Raw genomic sequence first — 21,548 nt, 5'->3', positions numbered from 1 at the left:
TGTGCAATTCATCCTCATAAATAATATAGTTAACAGAATTAGACAGACAGACAGACAGACAGACAGACAGACAGACAGACAGACAGACAGACAGACAGACAGACAGACAGACAGACAGACAGACAGACGGACATATTAATTGTCCACTGGGGAAAGTTGTTTTCATAGTAAAACATTTCTTCATAAGCTACGGAATTATGGTATTCATGCATATGCCTTTAGTTTGTTTTATTTTTATAAAAAACAAACAAAAAAAACTTTATCTTTACAGAAAAATAATCCACTTGCCTGACATATTTTGGTCTATTAATCTAATTTTTATTATTTAATATGTTCTTTTAATATGTGAAAACTTTTTGCTACAATTTACTAAAATGTAAACGCTACTTTATTCTACTTTATTAATTTTTCTTATTATTATCATCAGGCAAGAAGGTGGTCACCTAAAGCACATCGGACCCTGTATATAAATGGTCGGACTCGTCATTTTCTGTCTTTTCTGGATTAGCTAGTGAGCGGATAGTGTGGTGTGAAAAGATTGAGTCTTAGGTAACACGTGTTCCACAACTAAAGCGGGTTACGGAGTGAGGCCTATCCAGTTTTGTGAGATTTAAATTAAGTGCGTCTTCCGGGTCCCATAGTCGTTGTGAGCCACACGTGCAGGGGCCTTAGGCTAGCAGCACGTGGCGAAGGGATGAAGCAGCCAAATGAGACCGGGCCTTGGAGCGCCAACAAGCGGAAGGTGAGCAGTTTGGTCGCAAAAAGTATCATCATTCAGCGCCGCAATTAATTGCTAATTTAATTAGTCGTATTGGTTCACTCATTTGATTTGTTCGGTTTTGTAAGGACGTGTGCGCGCGCCCGTAGGCATTGGTTCGCCCTCTTAATGCTGAACTGCGGGTAGTGCTACTCTTTAGGACTGGTGACCTGGTGTTTCAGAGTTGTAACTAAGTTTTATAAATTTAGGATTATAAAAAACTTTAATCAGTAAGCAGGATTGTCTCATGTCTTCTAGGACATAACCCAACAAGGAGCAGAAATGAGGTTCCGGACTCTAAGGGTAAGCTTTAAAAAGTTTCTTAATCTACTAGAACGAAGTCCTGCTATGATGATTCACTAGACTAGAGTCTCTGATTGTCCATGAAGCTCTTTCACAGTGCACTGAGTCTGCATGTCAGGTTGCATTAACTGTAGCTTTAACCATTGCACCAGCCTAAATTATCTGTATTTTGCAGGGATACATTGGGAAGGACCTCTCAATCCCCTCAAGTGAACAAGGTGTCGTCTCCTAATAAGTGCTAAAGATGGTGTGAAAGGCTGTTGCCAGCTCTAGATGATCTGCTCAGACTTTCCCCTTGTTCTGGGGTTGTCTCGTGGTCATAGGACAATGGGAGGAGGCGTGTCCTGTTGCGGTGAGTAGAACTGCTTTTAAATGAGTCTGAAGTTGGCAACGCTGAATGAAGCAGAGTTCAGAAACAGCAGGGCCGCTCTACATGTGCATATTCTCCTGCTGCAGCCTGCTTGGGGCTTTCTCTGTCTTACTGGTCTGTGATGATGCAGTTTTATGGTTCTCCTGAGCTTTGCTGATGTCTTCTCGCAGCGCACTGAGACCAGCAGCACCCTGCTATAGCCTCAGTAGGTTCAGACGGTCTCACTCACTGATCTGCCATACGTTTTCAGATCTGGCCAATCATGGCTACTTATGAGGAGACTTGTGGTCCACCCCTGTCCATGTTGGAAGCACACCCAACATGATACCTGGTAAGACTTCTTTTTGATAGTGGTTTAAAATTACATGGACTGTATTTTAACATTTGTTCTAATTTATTTTCTATTTTATCCACAGGTGTTTCCATGAACACATTGTCATTGGATTGAGGATCACAGCTTCTTGAATGATTCTTTTGGTGTGAAGGGGGTCTTCTGCACATGCTCAGATCTTGCTGTGACCCTAGCCCTTCCTGAAAGCTCTTGATTCATCTTAGTGATTTCAACTCTGTAAAACCTGTACATCTGTTATGAGTCTTTGTTACATGTGGTATAAAAGTTGAATAAAGAATTCTCAGAATTTTTTACTTTTTATACTAAACATATTTGGGATAAACATAAAATAAAAACGGGAAATTACTGTTTTTGGGCAAGAAAATATTGATACTGTAGATATTGGAACAAACTGCTGGCCGAGCAGGATTTACGCATGACAATGGCTTTAACAATCCCTGAATACTTCCATCAGTTTTGATTATGGCCTGCACAATATACCGCAAATTTATTGTTATCGCAATATCCAGCTCTGCAATAGGCATATCGCAAAAGACTGCGAATATCGCAATAAATCGTAAACCCAAAATGTGTTAAAAATCTTATGGCAGCTTGAAGCTTTTAACGAATCAAATAAATCCCTATATGCTTTGACCAGATGGACGCCTTCCCATTGTTTACCAATCAGATGGAGGCCTATTATGTTAGTCACCTGTCAATGAGGGTCATTTCGAGTAATTTTAAACTGTTTCTAATGAAATGGGAATGATTTTGGCATTTTTCTATTTTATATACCGCAAATTATATCGTTATCGCAATATTAATCTCGCATATCGCAAGTTTTCCTCACATCGTGCAGCCCTAGTTTTAATACAAAGACACTAGCTTGGGACCAGCTTTTTATACTTTAATTTGCAGGTGGCTTGAGCAAAGGATTAACCCAACTGCCAAACTTCTCTAACTAAGCATGAGTGAAATATTTACACTTTTGGACAAATGTTGGATGCCCTTTACCTTCAGAAATATAGCAATTACCAATTATATTTTGTACATGGTGCAAGTGCAGTTGAAAGTTGTGGAAAAAGTTGCAAAACCAGTTCCATCTTATTGCTTAGGAAAAACTAATACTAAAACTCTTGCTCTACCCCCACCCTCCAGCCTTTTTTTTTTTTTTTTTTGGAACTGCAACATTTAAAAAAAGTAGACAAAGTGTCTTGTCACTATCAGCGGAACTAAAAAGAAAACTATTCTTTACCACAAGAGGGCGCTTGAGTACCATTAGTGGTGTGCCTGCAAGTGCTTGAGGATCATCAATGGAGATGATTTATTGATCATTGATCAGAAATACAGCGATTATCACCGTACATTGACTCCTATGGGGAAATTCATGCACAACAATTATAGTAGCCTGCTTTTAATGACTTTTGACTGGGAAAGGAAGTCGGAACACCCCAAAACCTGCACATCTACTACGGGGAGAAAATGCAAACTTCACACATGGGGACTGTTACGTTCACAAACGTACAGGTCTAGGGCGGAGGTGTACGTAACATAAACACACACAATGAGGAACTTTTAAAGATTTTATTGAACGTGGAGATGGGGAGGTAGGGACAAAGGTTGGGCCAAAGGAATGAAATTAATAGAACAAAACTCAGCCTGGCTATCAAAGCGCTAAAACTAAAACAAGAAAAGAAAAGACTCACTGCCTTATCTATAAAGTGATGATAAAACATACAAGGGGTGGCACCAACCAACTTACCTAGTGTGTCTAACAGAACGCAAGCTGCATGAGGTGTACAGGGTACCCTGTCTTACCTGTCCACAAACCTCCCACAATCTCCAACACAGCAAGCTCAAAACATTCATCTGGTAGTGATCCAGGAAGAGCTTCCTCCTCCAGTGGTTCACAGGAGCTTATATGCAGGCCTGGTGGCTGGCTTTGGGGCCTGATTGTGCAGCTGGTCAGGTCTCCACCAGGTGTCTTCACTCAGCTCGTTAAGCACATGCAGAGGAAAGAAACAAAAGAAAGACATGAAAAACCCCTGCATGTAACAGGGACCAAGCTGCGTATACATTGTTCTCAATTTAAGTTAACTTAATTTAATTCATTTGTTCTGGAGAAAAGCCAAAAGATGCCACATGCTGCACCACATCCAATTCTATTTTCTCTGACTTTCTCTGATTTTTTTTTTTTTGGCCCGTTCATTGAAAAACAAAGGTCTGTCATTTTTTTATTTGTCCTGTTTATCAACATTTCCTCTGTAACCTCCTCTTAGTGGCAGAACATGTTGTTGCTCGTCTGAATCACCTCTGAGTCACCTGTATAGATGGGGACGGGGTCAAGATGAGTGCCTCGTGAATGGGTCGGCTATGGGGGTGTCCTGTGGTGCTACGGAGATGCTCCAGAGCTGCCTAGCAACCACACTGCCATAAATGATCACGTCACTTACCTTAGATTCAAACTATCAGTCTGTTAATTTCTCTCAAGTGAGTCTTTATGCAATTATACAGATATTAGCGGAGAAATACAAAATTGGGTTAATTAGATTTGACAGTTTTATAATCCAGCTACAAAATAAGACTCTCATCTTGACAAGATGCTTGCATGGTTTATTATGGAGCAAATAAACATAAAACCTGGACTTTTTTGTAAAAAATGTGCTAAACAGTCTTTGGTTTGGTTGGGATTACACATGTGAGGTTACAGATTATTTAATTAAACAGAGAAAAACAAAGAAAAAAAATGTCTGAACGATCTAGTCCATCATGCAGAGAGCTGTCACACCCAGGGCACAAAAACACGCCAATCGTGCACTTTACCAAGTCGGTAACTCGGCGAGGTGGAATGATTTGGCATTGAGCACGTGGTCAGTATTAAGCACCATGACAGGCAGAGAGAAGGATTACACTAGACCTCGAGGTTCTTGTCTCTAGGAAGGAATACTGCTGTAACGCTCCCATTGGTAGAGCCCCACAGATCCTGGGGGGTCGTGGGGAGTGCAGGGGGCTTGGGTAGTGGGGGGATGGGAAATTGAGGGTAAGCAGAAGCATGAGGGAAAGATGAAAAACAAGCCAGCGTGGCCCCATCCAGCCTGGTTCTTTTCCATCAACTCTTTAAATTTTCAAGTTGCGTTGGTGTGGTTAGTGCCCGGACTCGTCCGCATGCAGCTGCGAGGAACAGTACGTTCTCTCCTCAAAGAAGATCTTTTATTGAATATTCCTGCAGTCAGAAAGTTTTATGTTCGGTTCAGGTGGTCAGATAGGAAAAATTAGGTCAGTTTGAAGAACGTTGGACCCTCTTCAGTTTTCAATCGAGGTCACAATGAGGAAAATCACTGGTCTCCTTCCAGTTGTGGTAACTGATGTGTCATCTAGTTCAAATAAAATTAAACAAACATAAACAAGAGCCTCAAGACCTGAAACTTTTATGCTGACGTATACATTGAGTTGATTGGAGTGTCCATAGAGGCAATTCTAAGCCCAGCAAGACTACCTGACATTGGAGATTCAAACTCCTTTACAGAAAAACAAAAGTTCAGGCAAAGATGAAAAAAGCAGTTTGAGCCTGCAGAAAAAGTTTAGAGTTTAGAAGGCTCCATCAAAAACTCATGATTTTATTGGTGACTTTGTCATTTATTTGCTAAAAATGTTTACTGAAACTGTACAATGTATTCCCCACTTTGTTGCAACAACACACAAATTAAACTTAACACTGTTTGAATTGGATTGAATAATTATTTCAGGACACTTAAAGACTAACTACAATGAAATTTGTGTTTTTACGATGTTCTTGTATGTGATGGAGGACATGTATAAAGAAAATTAAGCTTAAATTTTGTTTCCATATTCTTTTTAAGATTCAAATTGTTGTGAATCAGGCGCTGACAAAAATTCCGTCGTGTGACATAGGTGCTACAATCGGTGGGCCACAAGCTCCCCGCTCTGTGGATGGGCCATGCTCAAAAGGTAGAGAGTCGAAAGAGTAGACTCTCAAATGATTCCTTATTTTTTGCAGTGTGCTCTCTGGCTGCTTGTTCACACCAAACGCATTTTGCGCATCAAGGGCAAGTTTCAATGTTAAGTCAATGGTACAGACAAGATCTGAGGTCCTGCGGCGCATTTTGGGGAGAAATTAATAATTGCGGTTCGTGCCCTGCCGGAATGATATGACACCAAGTCTTTCATTTATCGGAATAGAGGTCTGAAAAATTAAACCTGGAGACAGATTCATGAGATCTGCTCTACTTTGACATTTTGCACCAAACCTCTTTTGACTGTAGGTGGCGGACACGTGCTAGCAAACAGTAGCAAAAGAAGAAGAAGAAGAATGCTCTCTCTCTCTCTCTCTCTCTCTCTCCCTCTCTCCCTCTCTCTCTCTCTCTCCCTGTCAGTTCAGTGTGAACACAATAGGCGTTTTCAAGAATATACAGTATGTCTCATGCCCAGATTGGTATAGTGACCTTGTGACCCCAAGGGTCAATAGATGGATGGAAGATAGATGAAAGGCAGAAAGTGCTGGAAAAAAAATATGAGTGAACTTTCAGAAAGTTGCAGGCCGCCACGCCAGAGGGCTAAATAAACAAAGAACCATAATATCTTCAAGCAAATAGAAATTTCCAATAGATATGGTAGTTGAGTAACTTCAGCATTGGTTTAATCTTGACACCTCTTATCTTAAACTGTATGTGCAAAAAATCTCTGCAGTAGTTTTTTTTACATATTCTTTCTCTGTACCTGCTTTCCTCCTCCTAGTCTCTCTGATCACTGTAGCTGTTGCTCCTCACCGGTCATCTGGAAGAACCTCTTGATTTAATCTCCTTCCTAAAAGTCACACAGCACCTTTGTCTTTTCAACTGTAACCACTTGGTCCTCTGCTATGGCCATGTTCTCTTCATCATCCTCACCACCAGAGTCATCTTACACACATACTATGCTGTCTGGCATGGGTACTGGAACGCTATGGAACACCATCCCCAGCCACAATTTATCTGATTTCTTTAAGATTATGTCTGTACAAGATATAATCAACTTGCATGCACCTCCCTCCACTTTTATAAATCACCTTATAGTCACCTTATAGTCTTTCATTAATTAAGTAATGCTAAAAATAAAATTATGTAAATTGTTCCTCAGTGCCCGATTGTTCTTATTGCACAGGCTCTTTTTTTCCCTGACATTTCCTGACTCAATATAAATGCCTGTAACCCCGTGACATATTTTTGACAGTAATCCCAGAGGACAAAATATCTTGTTTAAATCAAAGAAAAGTGGTATTCAAAACAAAAATCAAATTTAAAACAAAATGTTGCATTCAATTTTTTTTAAAACCTTTTTTCAAAGTGTGCACAACTTTGTCTACAAGAGTTTGTTTCTTTTCAACAGTTAAATTACCCCATTTGTCACACTTATGACCAAAGGAAGGCAACCCCATTTTCATTCTGCACTTCAATTTTTGTTTTACTTTATTATGAAGCAACTTATTAGGTTTGGATTCTAACGCTTGATTAATTTGATTTCATAAGTTATTCACACATTTCTTTGAATGTATCCATCCATTTTATTCTTAACCGGCTATATATCTTTCAGGGTTCGGAGGTTGCCGGAGTCTGTCCTGGCTACTGTTCTGCTACTGGACAAAGGCTGGGTACACCCTAGACAGGTTGCTTCAGAGTAACCAATTAAGCTATGAGGCATGTTTTTGGACTGCGGGAAGAAGCCTGAGTGTCTGAAGAAAACCCAAGCAAGCACTGGGAGAATATGCAAACTCCACACAGAAAGGTCCCAGCTGAGATTTGAACCAAGACCTTTGCTGTGAGGTGAGAGCACTTACCACTACACCACAGTGTAGCCCATTTTATTAATCATTTAACATTTTTGTAATGAGAGGGATCTATCACGTATATTTTGATCCATTGTCAGTTTATTTTATACATATTTATTTGTGGTATGAGGCTACTGGTTGCTCCAGGTCTGATTGTTTCTGCTCCTGGAGCAGTCAGACAGTCAGAAAGGGCATTACTCTATTTATTAAAAGTAACCAATTAGAACGTGTCATTTTTTCTGTTTTCCAAGGGGTTAAAAACTGGATAGTTAAACATAAATACCAAGTCTTATGTATAGTCTTGTCCGTAGTCTTTGCTAAATGTTTTAAGTTTCCCTCCTGTTTATAAAGCAGCTTGAGCTACTCCATACTAGTTCCTCCTTGTGTTTATATTTCAGGTCACATTTTCTTATGTTTTATTGGTCTTGTCAGTTGGTTAAGTTAACGTTCCTTCAGCTTATTCAGTTTTGCTGATTTCTTTTATAGGCCCATACATTTTTGCAAATAGTTTTGTCTAAAAATGTCTAAACAGTACAAAATTGCTACTTGCATCAACAAGTTTGTTGGTCTTGTTGTGAAGCAGTTGTCACGGTGAGGTGGCTCGAGAGCCGGTTGGACCCAGATGCAGAGGCAGGAGGCAAGGATCAGGGCTAGTGGGTTTTAATTACAACCACAAAAAAAAGCGCTGCAGAGCAGGATGACAAAGGAAACAAAAACTTACTTGGCGTGGCATGAAACATGGACGAGGAACATGGCATGAACACCATAACAGGGGTAACTAATGGACCAACACAGGAGGAAGGCAGAGACAAGACTTAAATACAGACAGGGCAGACAAGACACAGGTGGACACGATCAGGGCTGATGGGGACCAAAGGAAGTAAAACTCAAGAAAACAGACAAGACAGGAGACTTTCAAAATAAAACAGGAAACAGAAACAAGACAGAACAAGGACCAAAAACAAGACAACAAAATCAAATCATGACAGTACCCCCCCCTCAAGGAACCGCTCCGAGGTTCCACAAGTCACATGAGGGGGGGGGGCCCCGGAGGATAAACCTCGACGGGCACAAGAGTCCAGAGGACGGCCGGGGTCCGCGCCGTCCGGCGAGGCAGGTCCGGAGGACGGCCGGGGGGCCGAGCGGTCCGGCGAGGCAGGTCCGGAGGACGGCCGGGGGGCCGAGCGGTCCGGCGAGGCAGGTCCGGAGGACGGCCGGGGGGCCGAGCGGTCCGGCGAGGCAGGTCCGGAGGACGGCCGGGGGGCCGAGCGGTCCGGCGAGGCAGGTCCGGAGGACGGCCGGGGGGCCGAGCGGTCCGGCGAGGCAGGTCCGGCATGAGATCCGTGGAGTCGTCAGGCGTGGAGGCGTCGTCAGGCGTGGAGGCGTCGTCAGGCGTGGAGGCGTCGTCAGGCGTGGAGGCGTCGTCAGGCTTGGAGGCGTCGTCAGGCTTGGAGGCGTCGTCAGGCTTGGAGGCGTCGTCAGGCTTGGAGGCGTCGTCAGGCTTGGAGGCGTCGTCAGGCTTGGAGGCGTCGTCAGGCTTGGAGGCGTCGTCAGGCTTGGAGGCGTCGTCAGGCTTGGAGGCGTCGTCAGGCTTGGAGGCGTCGTCAGGCTTGGAGGCGTCGTCAGGCTTGGAGGCGTCGTCAGGCTTGGAGGCGTCGTCAGGCTTGGAGGCGTCGTCAGGCTTGGAGGCGTCAGGCGTGGAGTCGTCAGGCGTGGAGTCGTCAGGCGTGGAGTCGTCAGGCGTGGAGTCGTCAGGCGTGGAGTCGTCAGGCGTGGAGTCGTCAGGCGTGGAGTCGTCAGGCGTGGGCGTCGGCGTGGAGTCGTCAGGCGTGGGCTCTGGCGGGTCGGGCCAGCAGTCAGGCTCTGGCGGGTCGGGCCAGCAGTCAGGCTCTGGCGGGTCGGGCCAGCAGTCAGGCTCTGGCGGGTCGGGCCAGCAGTCAGGCTCTGGCGGGTCGGGCCAGCAGTCAGGCTCTGGCGGGTCGGGCCAGCAGTCAGGCTCTGGCGGGTCGGGCCAGCAGTCAGGCTCTGGCGGGTCGGGCCAGCAGTCAGGCTCTGGCGGGTCGGGCCAGCAGTCAGGCTCTGGCGGGTCGGGCCAGCAGTCAGGCTCTGGCGGGTCGGGCCAGCAGTCAGGCTCTGGCGGGTCAGGCGTGGAGCCGAGCTCAGGCGGGTCAGGCGTGGCAGTGGAACCGGGGAACCGTCGGGGCGCAGGCGGCACCCCCCTGGGAGCAGGAACGGGTCGGGGCGCAGGCGGCACCCCCCTGGGAGCAGGAACGGGTCGGGGCGCAGGCGGCACCCCCCTGGGAGCAGGAACGGGTCGGGGCGCAGGCGGCACCCCCCTGGGAGCTGGGATGGGTCGGGGTGCGTCCGGGACCACCACTGAACGTGGTTGTGGTGCATCCGGGACCACCACCGGAACATGACGGGGATGGGGTGCATCTGGCACCACCACTGGAAAGCGATGTGGTGCGTGCCGGACCACCTCTGGAACAGGAAGGGGACGGCGGGGACGACGGCGACGACCCCCCCTCAGGGCAAGACGGCTCCCTGTGAAGTCCAGGTGGCTCCCACTCCAGGCATACGAGGCAAACTGGGCCTGGTCAAAAACCCAGTAAGACCTCGTGCGCTCGGCTTCCTGGCAGTAAGCCTCTAGGAGCTGCATGTCCCGCTCTGCTGGGTCCAAAAAATATGGTTGGTCCATTCTGTCACGGTGAGGTGGCTCGAGAGCCGGTTGGACCCAGATGCAGAGGCAGGAGGCAAGGATCAGGGCTAGTGGGTTTTAATTACAACCACAAAAAAAAGCGCTGCAGAGCAGGATGACAAAGGAAACAAAAACTTACTTGGCGTGGCATGAAACATGGACGAGGAACATGGCATGAACACCATAACAGGGGTAACTAATGGACCAACACAGGAGGAAGGCAGAGACAAGACTTAAATACAGACAGGGCAGACAAGACACAGGTGGACACGATCAGGGCTGATGGGGACCAAAGGAAGTAAAACTCAAGAAAACAGACAAGACAGGAGACTTTCAAAATAAAACAGGAAACAGAAACAAGACAGAACAAGGACCAAAAACAAGACAACAAAATCAAATCATGACAGCAGTACTCACAGAACAACATAATTTAGTTAGCCTCCTTGTAGTTCTCAAGTGAAACCCAACAACGTTACATACAAGGCCAGTGGTAGATCGGATGTCATTGCTAAATGGTTTGTCCCATCATGGTCACTCAAAGAGCCAAATTTAGATGCACTTAGGTCCAGATCTGGTAACTAATGATAGGGTGGGGTGAGGGTGGATATTTATACTAATGCAAAGCGGAAACTGTAATATAATTTTTACATTTTTTACTCGGCTCAGGAATTAATTATAAGATCATGTGATGACAAATTCTATAAGCCCTCACTGGTAACTGAATCTGCTGCTGATGGTGTGCCTCTCCTGCCTCATTATGACTTTGGATGTGTGGCAATCTGGTGATGAAAAAGTACCGTAGTATGTTTTTGATTCCAGCTTTGTTGACTCGATCTTCTGGACACCTTTTTTTTCACTATTCACAGAATAGATTCACAGTGGAGTTACTCACGTTTGTTCAGCTGAGATGACATCAAGAACTCATCTGTCCTAAAGAGGAAAGCAGGGAATCAGTTTAGATTACACACAAATGACTCCTAATTCATATCAGAAACCCAAAATTCAAGCCAATGAAGAGGATTTGTGCTTTGTGAAAAACTGGTAAGGTTTTCATAAAATCAATAGTTCAAGCAGCTAAATGCCACTTTTTTATGATGTGATCAAGCTCTTAAAAAAAACAGCCATCATTGGTGCATGTAGAGTTTTAAACTTAGTGGTGGAAAATTAAATTTATTGGCTCAAACGGACAATTTTCATTGAGTTTGATTTACTTTTTTTTGGCTCAACAGTTTTTTACACCAAATTTACGTGTCAGCAATGTAAAATCTCTCCTGCAGAGAGGCAGATCAATGGAAAATATTTTTAATTTTATGTTGAGGAAGAGCCTGAAAACGATTCTTACAACAGTATTGTTATTAAAAATGGTCAAACGTTTCGGTCTTATTTAAAAAATGTTTTCAACAGCAGAAAAACCCCAAGTCGTTTATTCAAATAATCGTGGATAAGACAAATGCATGCTATGATAACATCAAGCACATGCAGAATGTGCCCACAGCCCACTGGCACCAGCGTGAACAAACAGTGCATTATGGCCTAAAATTATTATCTGGAGATAAATTTGGAGGTATCCAGGGATAAACTTTGACACTTCATTATACCGAAGTTGGATTTTGATGGCAATAGAGTGCTTTTTTGTGCTGTTTGGGCTGGACAGTACCAGCACCAGAAAAGTCTCAGGGAGAGCACTCCAAGGCTGCAGCTAAAAATAAATAAATTCTGTTGTTATCCCTCAAACTGGAATGATCAGATGTTTGATTAGATTAAAAAGAAAAGAATGCTAATATCATCATCAAGCTCATTTCCGAACCAAACATTGATCTGAGTTCAGATCAGCGTCAGTGGGTCATTTTAAATGGAAATGGAGACTTGTGGGGGGTGTTGAAAGAGTGCGTGTGTGCATGTGTCTGAGCGTCCAGCAGAGAGAGAAAGAGAGAAGAGAGAGAGGGAGGGAGGCGTTGCATCAAGCGGCGTGCAGCAGCAGCAGCAGCAGCAGGCTTAGACTTCCATTGTTCCTGTTTCATCACAGGCAGAGCTCCGTGCCCCCCCTTCAAGAGGCAGGACAGGGAAAACAGGGAAAGACTTGTTCATCTGAGACCTGAGGCTTTCTCAGTAAGGATTATTTTTGTGGAAGGAGCAGCAGGAGGGACTGCTGCTGTCTTGTGTGTGCACACAGTCCTCTGGACTGCCTTTGGGAACTACATCCACATCCAGCCGTATCCGTGGCGATGGGGCTGCATGGTGGAACAGCCGTCAGTCGTGGGAGTTTGAAGAAGGCACCGGCTCTCCTTCTTTGGAGGTTAGGACTGCTGTGCTTTTCCGTCTGGGCCCTGGATGCTGAAAATGCCGAAGAGACTAAACCCCTGTACATCTGGAAGACAGGTAACCTCCCCCCCTCCTTTCATCACCTTCAGCACTACAGCATGAATGAGATTCTCTCTAGCAAACACACACTCTCCATCTGACGCTGACACAACGCTGTTTGTGGACACAGCACGCTGGAGGAGCGGGTGAGCACTGACTGCCATGCTCTAAGGACCACAAACATGCACCAGCTTCTTTCTAATCCTTTCTTGGGCCATGAATCTGATTGTGGAAAGTTTTTCTCCCATCCTCCGTTCAGGCGTGTGGTGACGATTGATGCTTGGCAACTGTCCTGCAACAGACCATATTTACTGCAGTCTCTGAAGGGAACGTCCCTACACCCCCAGCTGGTTTTAGCTGTGTTTCCCTAGAATGAAAAGATGCAGAGGGGAGTCCTCAGCAGCTTCTGTTGGACCCATGCAGTTCATCACAGAAATGAAACTAGGATGACTGTTTGTTGCCTTTTATTTTTGAGGGCTTGGTAGAACACATACCTGTACTAGTGTTTGTGCGCTGATGGTGCAAGTTTTCTTTGTGTTAAAGCAGGGTGGATGCTGCCTGTAAGGTGTACAGTACAGCACGGCGCAAGACTTCCTGACGTGGTGTTTGGGTGGTACCAGTTAAAGCTCAGTCCCTCTGAGACCAAAAGCACGTGGTCTGGAGGACACAATACTGATGCACGGACCAGTAAGCATAGTGAAGGAAAGGCAGAGAGAGGGGGGCTGCAGGAGTGATGATGATAGGAGTTTCTGTGTGTGTCTGTGTGTGTGTGTGTTGGGGGGTGTCTCCAATGACCCATCAAGAAGAGGTGCAGCTGCAGATCAATGTTTTTCCTCTGCAGTTCACCCTCTCAGTTCCTTGTGGATATTGGACTGCTTTCTGATAGAATTCTTTACCCCCCCCCCCCATCCTATCCACTCCATCCCAACCCTGTCAGCGCACCCCCCACCCACCCCCATTTACAGACTGATCCATGGAGAGAGTTCTAGATTTACAGAACCTGTCCTGGTTCATTGGAAGTTTTCTCCCTTGCATATCTTTGACGCTAGAAAAGTGAAAAAATAGTTTTTTTGGGGTCAATAAGTATTTAAAAAAAAAGTTAAAAAAACAAAACAAAATAACAACATTCTTGGAGATAAACTACTTAAAAATGATTTCTGGAATGGTTTACAGGACATGTACACAAAAAAACATCCTCATTCTGTACATAACATGTAGCTAAATACACACGTAACATGGACAGGTACCATGGATTGTGGAAATGGGGGGGTGGGGTGGGTGGGGGGTGGAGCTTTTAAAGCCCGTCTTCACAAACTCCAGCTGAAGGTGACACTGTTGAGGGGAATATGTAAAAAAAAGGAGAGTCAGTGATCTTACAACTGCTGTGCAGAGATATAATTAAAAAATAAAAATACCCAATTTTATGAGCTTTGCATTTCAGAAAAAAATCTTCTAGGAAGTTCCTGGTCACATATATTCAAAATGTTTTTACATACACTTATGCACAGGTCTTTTTGTTTTCTGCAGACCTGCAGTAGTGGCGGTGGGGTTTTTTTGGGGGGGGGGGCACATGAGGGGGATCATCTTTGAGCCTGCTGCTGAGCACAAACCATTGACAACAAGGCAAACATAGCAGTAAACAAACAAACAAGCCCCGTCGGTCACATTTGTTTTTGTGCCGCAGCTTCATTGTTCACCCCCCCCCCCCCCCCTCTTTCTGAGGAAATCCTCCGGTTTTACATCCCTTTACCTCCCTCCATTTTCGAGCAGCCAGCAGATTAAGGGGAGAGAAACCAGAGCAGATTGGCCAGACAAAGTTAACCTAGATACAGTATAGGCATGTTTACATGTGTGTGTGTGATTTAGAATGTGTGTTGCTAGCAGGACTTTGTCAGCAGGGCCAGCAGTCCTCTTTCTGTGGAACATGCTTAGTTCTTGTCTTTAATGTCTTCTAATTGCTCAAAATCTCTTACATTTAAAACGCCTTTACATTCAAGACGTGACAGAAGGACGTGTGAATATGTCTGGAGCTCAGCAGACTTTCGTTGGATGTACAGTTTAAATGAGATGCTTATGTTTAATCCGTAGATGTATTGGTGCTGAACCATTTCATCAAGGGCAGCAACTTTCCAGCAGAGTGCACGGAAATGCTGGTGCACGTGAGGCAGAGAACCACTGGAAGTGTGTCAGCTGGCCTCTCTCTCACTCTGAGAGCGTCTTCTGATGATCCAGTGGGCTGACATATTTACTGCAGTCCCTGAAGGGGACTTCCTTTGACCCTCAGATGGCTGCTGAATGGGAGTGGTGGTGGAGGTGGTGGTGGGGGCAGAGATTTCTACAGAATGAGAGGGGGCAGCTGCCCCTCCTCGGATGCTTTGTGCAGAGATTGAACAGTTTCCCTTTGTGTTTAGTTGATGACATGTGCACCATCACAGAGCAAGGAGCCATCATCAAATACAAAAAGTCTCAATCTGGATTTCAGAGGAAAGCAAAGGGGGCAGAGAAATCAATGGCTGCTGCTGTGGACACAGATGTGGAAGCTTAACAGCTTCTTCTGACTAATGAAAAGTTGGTCACCACCAAGACACATGTTGTTATCACAAGCCACAAAAGCAGTGCAAGCCGTCTTTTTTTTATTGGATCTATATCATACACAGCAGGTGAACTATCCAGGGTAAACCCCGCCTTTTTCCAACAGTAGCTGTGACCCTAGACGTGTTTTCCAACCCTGGTTCTTGAGGAACACCGTCCTGCTCAAACGTACTTGTCTTTGATGAATGTCATTTCCAAGCTTGTGTAGAGCCTGATAATAATAATGGATTGGATTTTTCTGCGCTTTTCCAGAAGCTCAAAGCGCTTACAGTGTGTCCATTATTCATTCACTCCTCATTCATACTTGGTGATGGTAGCTACTGTTGTAGCCACAACTGCCCTGGGGCAGACTGACAGAGGCGTGGCTGCCAGTTCACGCCTATGGCCCCTCTGACCATCACCAGGATCATTCATGCACATTCACACACCAGTGGAGCCACACTGGAGGCAAGGAGGGTGAAGTGTCTTGCCCAAGGACACAACGACATTTGGCTGGTGGGAGCGGGTATTGAACCGCCGACCCTTCGATCATTGGACGACCCGCCCAACCGCCTGAGCCACTGTTGAGCTGAATCAGTGGGCATAGGCAGGGAAACATAGAAAACATGCAGGACTGTCAGGAAACACTGGCCTAGAGGACTTAGCAGGAGCAGAAGACACATAGGTGGTTCACACTCACTATAGCACAACCTGCTGCCTCAAACTTTCAACCCAGCACACAAACTCCTTTAAAGATCCAATGAAAATCCTACTTTTAGTGGTTTTAACATGTCCTTGTGGCATTTTTCCGACAATGAAGGACATTTAAAAAAAATTTAGCTTAATATTGCATTTTTTAATCATTTCTTTTTTCACATTTTTCTGAATCTGGAGCAGATAGAAAACTGCTGTTGGAAAGCTTGTAACATTGATGTAAGTACTCCAATCTCACCATTCTGATGCATCCACGTTCAGACAAATAGTTCCATGTACGCCTTTGTTTTCCTCGTCTTAGCTGGCATCTGGCTCCAACATTGCTCGCCATTTTTGTTGCACCGGTAATGTTAGATTGGGGTTCTGAGGGGCTGTGAGCTAGCAGAAGAACATGTACACAAAGGGATGATGGGTAATGAGGTCAGACTCAGAGGTGAGTTCCTAATGAACTACTGCCGCTCTTCAGAAACTATGTCCTAGTAAAAAAAAACAGTTTTTTTTTATTTGGGCTAAAAACGGTACATTCATAATGAAAAGACCACAGGGAAAACGTTGACAATAGATTAAAAGAGTAACGGAGTGGAACTTTAAAAGCATAGTTAAACAGTCTGTTAGCCTGGGAACTAAATGTCTTTTGGCATGAGTGGGTGGATAAGGCGTGAATAGAGAGGACGAATGCCGTTCCCAGTGATGGAGTAGGACTTTGACAGAATTGATGGACAATCTTTGTTTGCATCTTCATCCAATTCCTATTTTGTAGATTTGTTTGCTGAGCTCTTCTGCTGTGGATGAGCATCTTCTCTGTTGCAGATTTGAAAGCTTCTTCCAGCTTTTGATGGGAGTCTTGTGAAGAGCACATGTAGAGAAGTAAACAAACAAAAACAGTCATGTGATGTGGGATGGCAAACATGTCCTCTTTTGCTGAGGTGGCTGCCGCTGCCTTAAAGCCATAACCCCCTTCGGATGTCTCCAAACTGCTCACAAAAACATCAAGTCTGGAATTAAATTGGGAGGCTGATCTGTGGTGTCATCTTTGGGAATAGCCAATGAATGAAGGCTATTGAGGGGTTGTGTTAATGTGTTAACCCCCCCCACCCCCACCCCATCCATTGTTGTCAGACAGCTATTGGACTCTCCGCTCCAGATGCTCGTGTCCATTGGCACACAAAAAACAAACATACGACCCTCTCTTTGTCTCCACAAACACCCACCAGCACACGCCTCCAACCCCCCCAACCCACGCTACTGAAACCTTTCAACCAAAAATAATGCAATAATAGGGGGGCGGGGGGGGTAAATTAGAGTGCTGAAAGACAGCGTTGAAAACGACTAAGTGCAAAGATCGGGCTGGAGGCGTGAAGGTGTCAGCAGTGTCACCTGATTGAGTATTTTAGGAAAATGAAAATGAGAAACGACAAAAGAAATAAAGGAAAAGTTAAAGATCCATCCAGACCACAGAGACCAGTTTCGCACATCTCACTGTTTATTTTGTCAAATTTGAAGAGAACCACTGTGGTTCCAGGCACCTGAAGAAAAGTCAGTTTCACTGTAAACACAAGACTGTTTTTTCTTCAGGAAAAATGGAAAAAGCAGGTAAATATGTGAGTAATTTTACACAGGAAGGAGTATTTGATGATGTTCATACTGCAGCCAGGCAGGTGGTTACTCAGGTAACGGGCTCAGTTTGCATCTCCATCTTTAGATTTGGGTCAGTTCCACACAGGCAGTAGCTCCACATAATGCTGCATGTGTTGTGTTGGAGAGGTTGTTAGTGCTGAACGGATTCCTCATCATTATTTCTTCTGCTGGCATTAGGGGCAAACAGTATGACTTGATTGCCACTGGAGCTGTGGATCAAATGTAATATTGGAGTTGGTAGGGGAGGGGGGAGGGTAATTACATATGTATGCTAATTACAGTTTGTCAGCATCACAGGCTATTTTGAGAGGTTTTTAATACTGAATGTTTGTGGACCACACCCAAACTGTAATGGTGGCCATACAATTGGGCATGGCCAGGATTGCCTTGCATTTTGACAGCATGTTGGCTCCCCGGTCAACGTTGATCTGGAGATAAAACTGGAGATGTGTTTTAGCATGAAATCTTCCAACTAGAGGTTAATCTCATGTCTTTAAGAGAGTTTGAACGCTTGGAGGACACTATGACAGGATATTTTAAATGTTATAAATTGAAACAGACATAATTAATAATAAATTCAAGGTCATGATGATTTATTACCTTTTATTGTTTGCTTTTCTAAAAAAAATGCTTCTTGTGGTTACATGTTTGTTCTATAATCAGAAAAATTGGTCGTAACACTGTTCATAATAATTACAGTGATATCGACAACAGTGTTGTTTCTTAAGGCTTTTCTTGATCTGTACATCCCAATTTATTGATGAGTGTGTGTTATCTCTGAGCTCACACATCACATCCCGGAGAATAATCAGCATGGTGCTGGTTTATTTTGGTTACTGAAGCTGGTTTATCCCTTTTGTTGCAGGATCTGTGTCTTTAGTGAACGATTTATGGTTTTGTTCTTTTGGTTCATAATTAGGTGGTTACATTTGGTCTGGTCATTTACACCAAATTCAGGTTAGGTTTCTGGTTCTAAATTTATTGTATTTTTGTTTTTTTAGATGTCTTGCTGCGTAAACAGGGCCCTGGTTTTCCTCATCAGCTCTTCCATTTAGTCTCAAATTGTTTTCTCTTGTTTGGTTTTAGTATGAGGACTTTTCATTTTTTGTTACATTACATTTTTTTAAGTTTAGCTTTTGTTTTGTTTTTTTAACTCCTTGTGAAATAAATGTTCTTACATTTGGCTCTCTAAGTCACCCACAACACTATTTTGTGACATTTTATACCTTTAATTTACCTGGACACGCCCCGGTTCTCATCCACAAACACCTGCCAGCACAGAATGCTGCTAAATAACAAAGCACAGCATGAAAAGGAGGGAAATCACACATCAACACTCGCACTGCCAAACCAATTCTCCACTGAATCTCAGGAGCTACTTTGAGCTAGAATGATGGCTGTACATGCAGGCTTACAAATAGTGAACCCACGCACACAGCAAAGCTGTCAGTTTTGACTAAATTTGATATTTTTGTGAGCAACCTTTACATCTGAGATGGAAAAAGGACTCTGCCTCCCTGTGCTGCAGCTGATTTCAAGCATTTCTGAGCCTTTTCTGATGCATCCATGCCTGCTTCCAAAAGCAAGCAAATTAAAGCTCGGATCTTTTAAGGCACATCTACTTTGACTTCAATATATGCAGTTTTAAAACTCAAAAACTGCAGAATGTAATCCAACATTTGGAGCTTTGTTTTGGCAACAAATTCCATACCAACAAATCAATAAGCTAAACTGCTGAACCAGTATGCTTCAAACCACAAGTATTATTCTAAATGCTGTTGTTTAAGCCACTCAGGAAACCTAACACACGTTTACAGTAACTAAACACCAGGAATACATTAGTTTTTTACCAGATGGATGCAATTTTCATGAATGCAGCCTGTATTTGTAGAGAGAGAAGGAATGTAAGGTTCAGATACTTCAAAAGTGCTGAGATGCATTTTAAAAATAGATGAGAGCTTTGATGTTTACAGCCAATCACACTTGAGCAAAGCAGCTGCAGATCCATGCTGGATGCAAGCGGGTTCAGTCACTCCTTTGCAGGACGTCCTGACAGTTTGTGTGAACTGTCTGCAGTTCAGAATCACATCTGATGTCATAAATCACCGAGACAATCTATCTGTAGTTTAGAACATTTACATTTGTGCTTTTATGTACTCTTTTGTGGCACTAAAGCAGCTTTTCCACCTCACTTGATGAGGACTCGGTGGAAAACACAAATGTTTGGCTGAGGCTGAATTGCCTTTGTTGCTTTAAACGGACACCTGAGTGTTTGTGTGGAAACAGAGCAGGGCCAGATTGCAGTCATTATTCTGCAGGAGTCTGAAGAGCTTGAATTCAGCAGTTATGTTGTCACCCTGAGTGCAGAGGGAGCGGTTGTGTTTGCACATGTGTGTGCGTGTGTGTGAATGTGTGAGCTCCTGCCAGTTCTGCGATGAACCATGTCTTTGTCTCCATGCTTTCTGTACCTGCCGGGAACAGAAATCTTTACAAAGAGAGCTTGTAAATGTTGCCCCCACCCTTAAAAAAAAAAAAAGACAAAATCAACCCTTTAGATTTTCCCCTTTTAAGTCGTATAAACAACAACAGAAATGCTCATTTGTTTCCCACTTTCAAGCGTGTGGCTCATTATTGTGGCGCGGGGGACCATGGGGGAGGGTGCTGCTGTCAGAACAGCACCTACAGGCATCGGACACGGAGAGGCTCATTATGCAGAAGGAAGGCGCGGCCCATCCAGACAGGAGTGCAGCCAAAGAAAGCATCGACACAAAGTCCATATGCCTGGTCGTACTCTAAAGCCTTCCTTCATTGGCTAAAGAGGAACGTTTTAGAGTAAAGTCTATTAGTCATTCTGTCACAACTTTTGCTACAATGTTCAGAGAATATCTGAACTTGCTCTCATTTACAAAGCAATAAGTGGTTAATTAGATCAGATCTTCTTTCCTCTCCTACAGTGGAGTCAGGGCAGTGCTGACAACACAACACAAAACTAAATATTTGTTTATACCAAGAAGCACATCATCATTATGATTTGCTGTTGGACTTGTCTACTGCATTTGACACTAGGGGTGTAACGATTAATTTACTTAATTGATTAATGGATTTATATTCCTATGATCCAATCAGATCAATCTGTCTGAGGCAAGTCGTTAACCGAATCGATCTATGCTATTACAAATTTATTTCAAAATAAATTGATTATAATTGATACTGGAAAATACCACTTGGATTGAGACACAGTAGGTTTCTTTTACTATAACAGAAAAACAACCATCACAGTCGACATCATTCATGGGATGGCTCCGAAAAATGATCAAACCATCTTTACAGTTCAAGGTGTGGAAAGACTTTGAATTTTGCAAATACATGACCATAAAGTGTGGTAGAGTGTTCTAATAATAATTAGATAGGCAGTAGTTAAATCGTGTTTACTTGTTTGTTCCAACACATACAGTATTTAATTTACACTTGATTATCTTGCAAGAAGTATAAAGAATCTTGAAAACTTCACCTACATTGTTCAGTACCCAGGTGTTTATGTCTGAGTCACAATGGTTGACTTTTTGGCTAAAGATGTCCTCAACCGGTTTTAGGTCAGTGATTCAGATATCAACTGCGAATCGGACCAGTAACCACAAATTGTGATATGAATTGATTAGTTGTTAAAATGAATCGTTCCCCCCCTATTTGACACAATTCACTATTACATTTTAATCTCCCACTGGGGAGTTGGTTGGAGTAAAGGGATTGGCATCAGAGGCTTGGAAATCTTCCTCCTGCAACCAAATCTTTTATCTCAGGATTGGGGACCAAGTGTTTTGTCTTTTCCCCCCAGAATGCATTTGTTGAAACTCTCCAGAATCCTCTTGAGGATTTTAAGTCATAGCTAAACCAAACTTTTTCAAGTATAACTGACAGTGGACTACCTTTTTTCATGGAAGGCAGACGACCAAAATGAGGCCCATTCACTCTGATCTGGAT

The 21,548-nt window shown here is 43.9% G+C and overlaps 1 protein-coding gene and 1 long non-coding RNA gene across 5 annotated transcripts in view; both read left to right on the top strand.

Annotated features, from left to right (window-relative positions):
- Window positions 1–481: 481 nt before the first annotated feature.
- On the top strand, window positions 482–2,071 carry LOC101170603. The gene is made up of 5 exons (XR_909622.3): window positions 482–742; window positions 1,016–1,060; window positions 1,236–1,412; window positions 1,681–1,761; window positions 1,847–2,071. It is a non-coding gene; the product is annotated as an uncharacterized LOC101170603 (long non-coding RNA).
- A 10,163-nt stretch (window positions 2,072–12,234) lies between these two features.
- Window positions 12,235–21,548, top strand: part of LOC101170357 (thrombospondin type-1 domain-containing protein 7A) — a 55,489-nt gene continuing 46,175 nt past the window's right edge. For 2 of the 4 annotated variants that reach the window (XM_011481156.3, XM_020707283.2), the window contains exon 1: window positions 12,237–12,662. In XM_011481156.3, coding sequence (XP_011479458.1) covers window positions 12,509–12,662 — 154 coding nt within the window. In that variant the 5' untranslated portion in view covers window positions 12,237–12,508. Of the gene's footprint in view, window positions 12,663–21,548 lie in introns of all 4 variants that reach the window. The other 2 variants (XR_002291214.2, XR_909620.3) reach the window with 2 other exon arrangements.

The sequence above is a fragment of the Oryzias latipes genome, chromosome 11 (assembly GCF_002234675.1).
Source record: "Oryzias latipes chromosome 11, ASM223467v1".
NCBI lineage: Eukaryota > Metazoa > Chordata > Actinopteri > Beloniformes > Adrianichthyidae > Oryzias > Oryzias latipes.
Note: the sequence above shows the minus strand (reverse complement) of the source record. Positions and strands in the feature narration are given on the sequence as shown.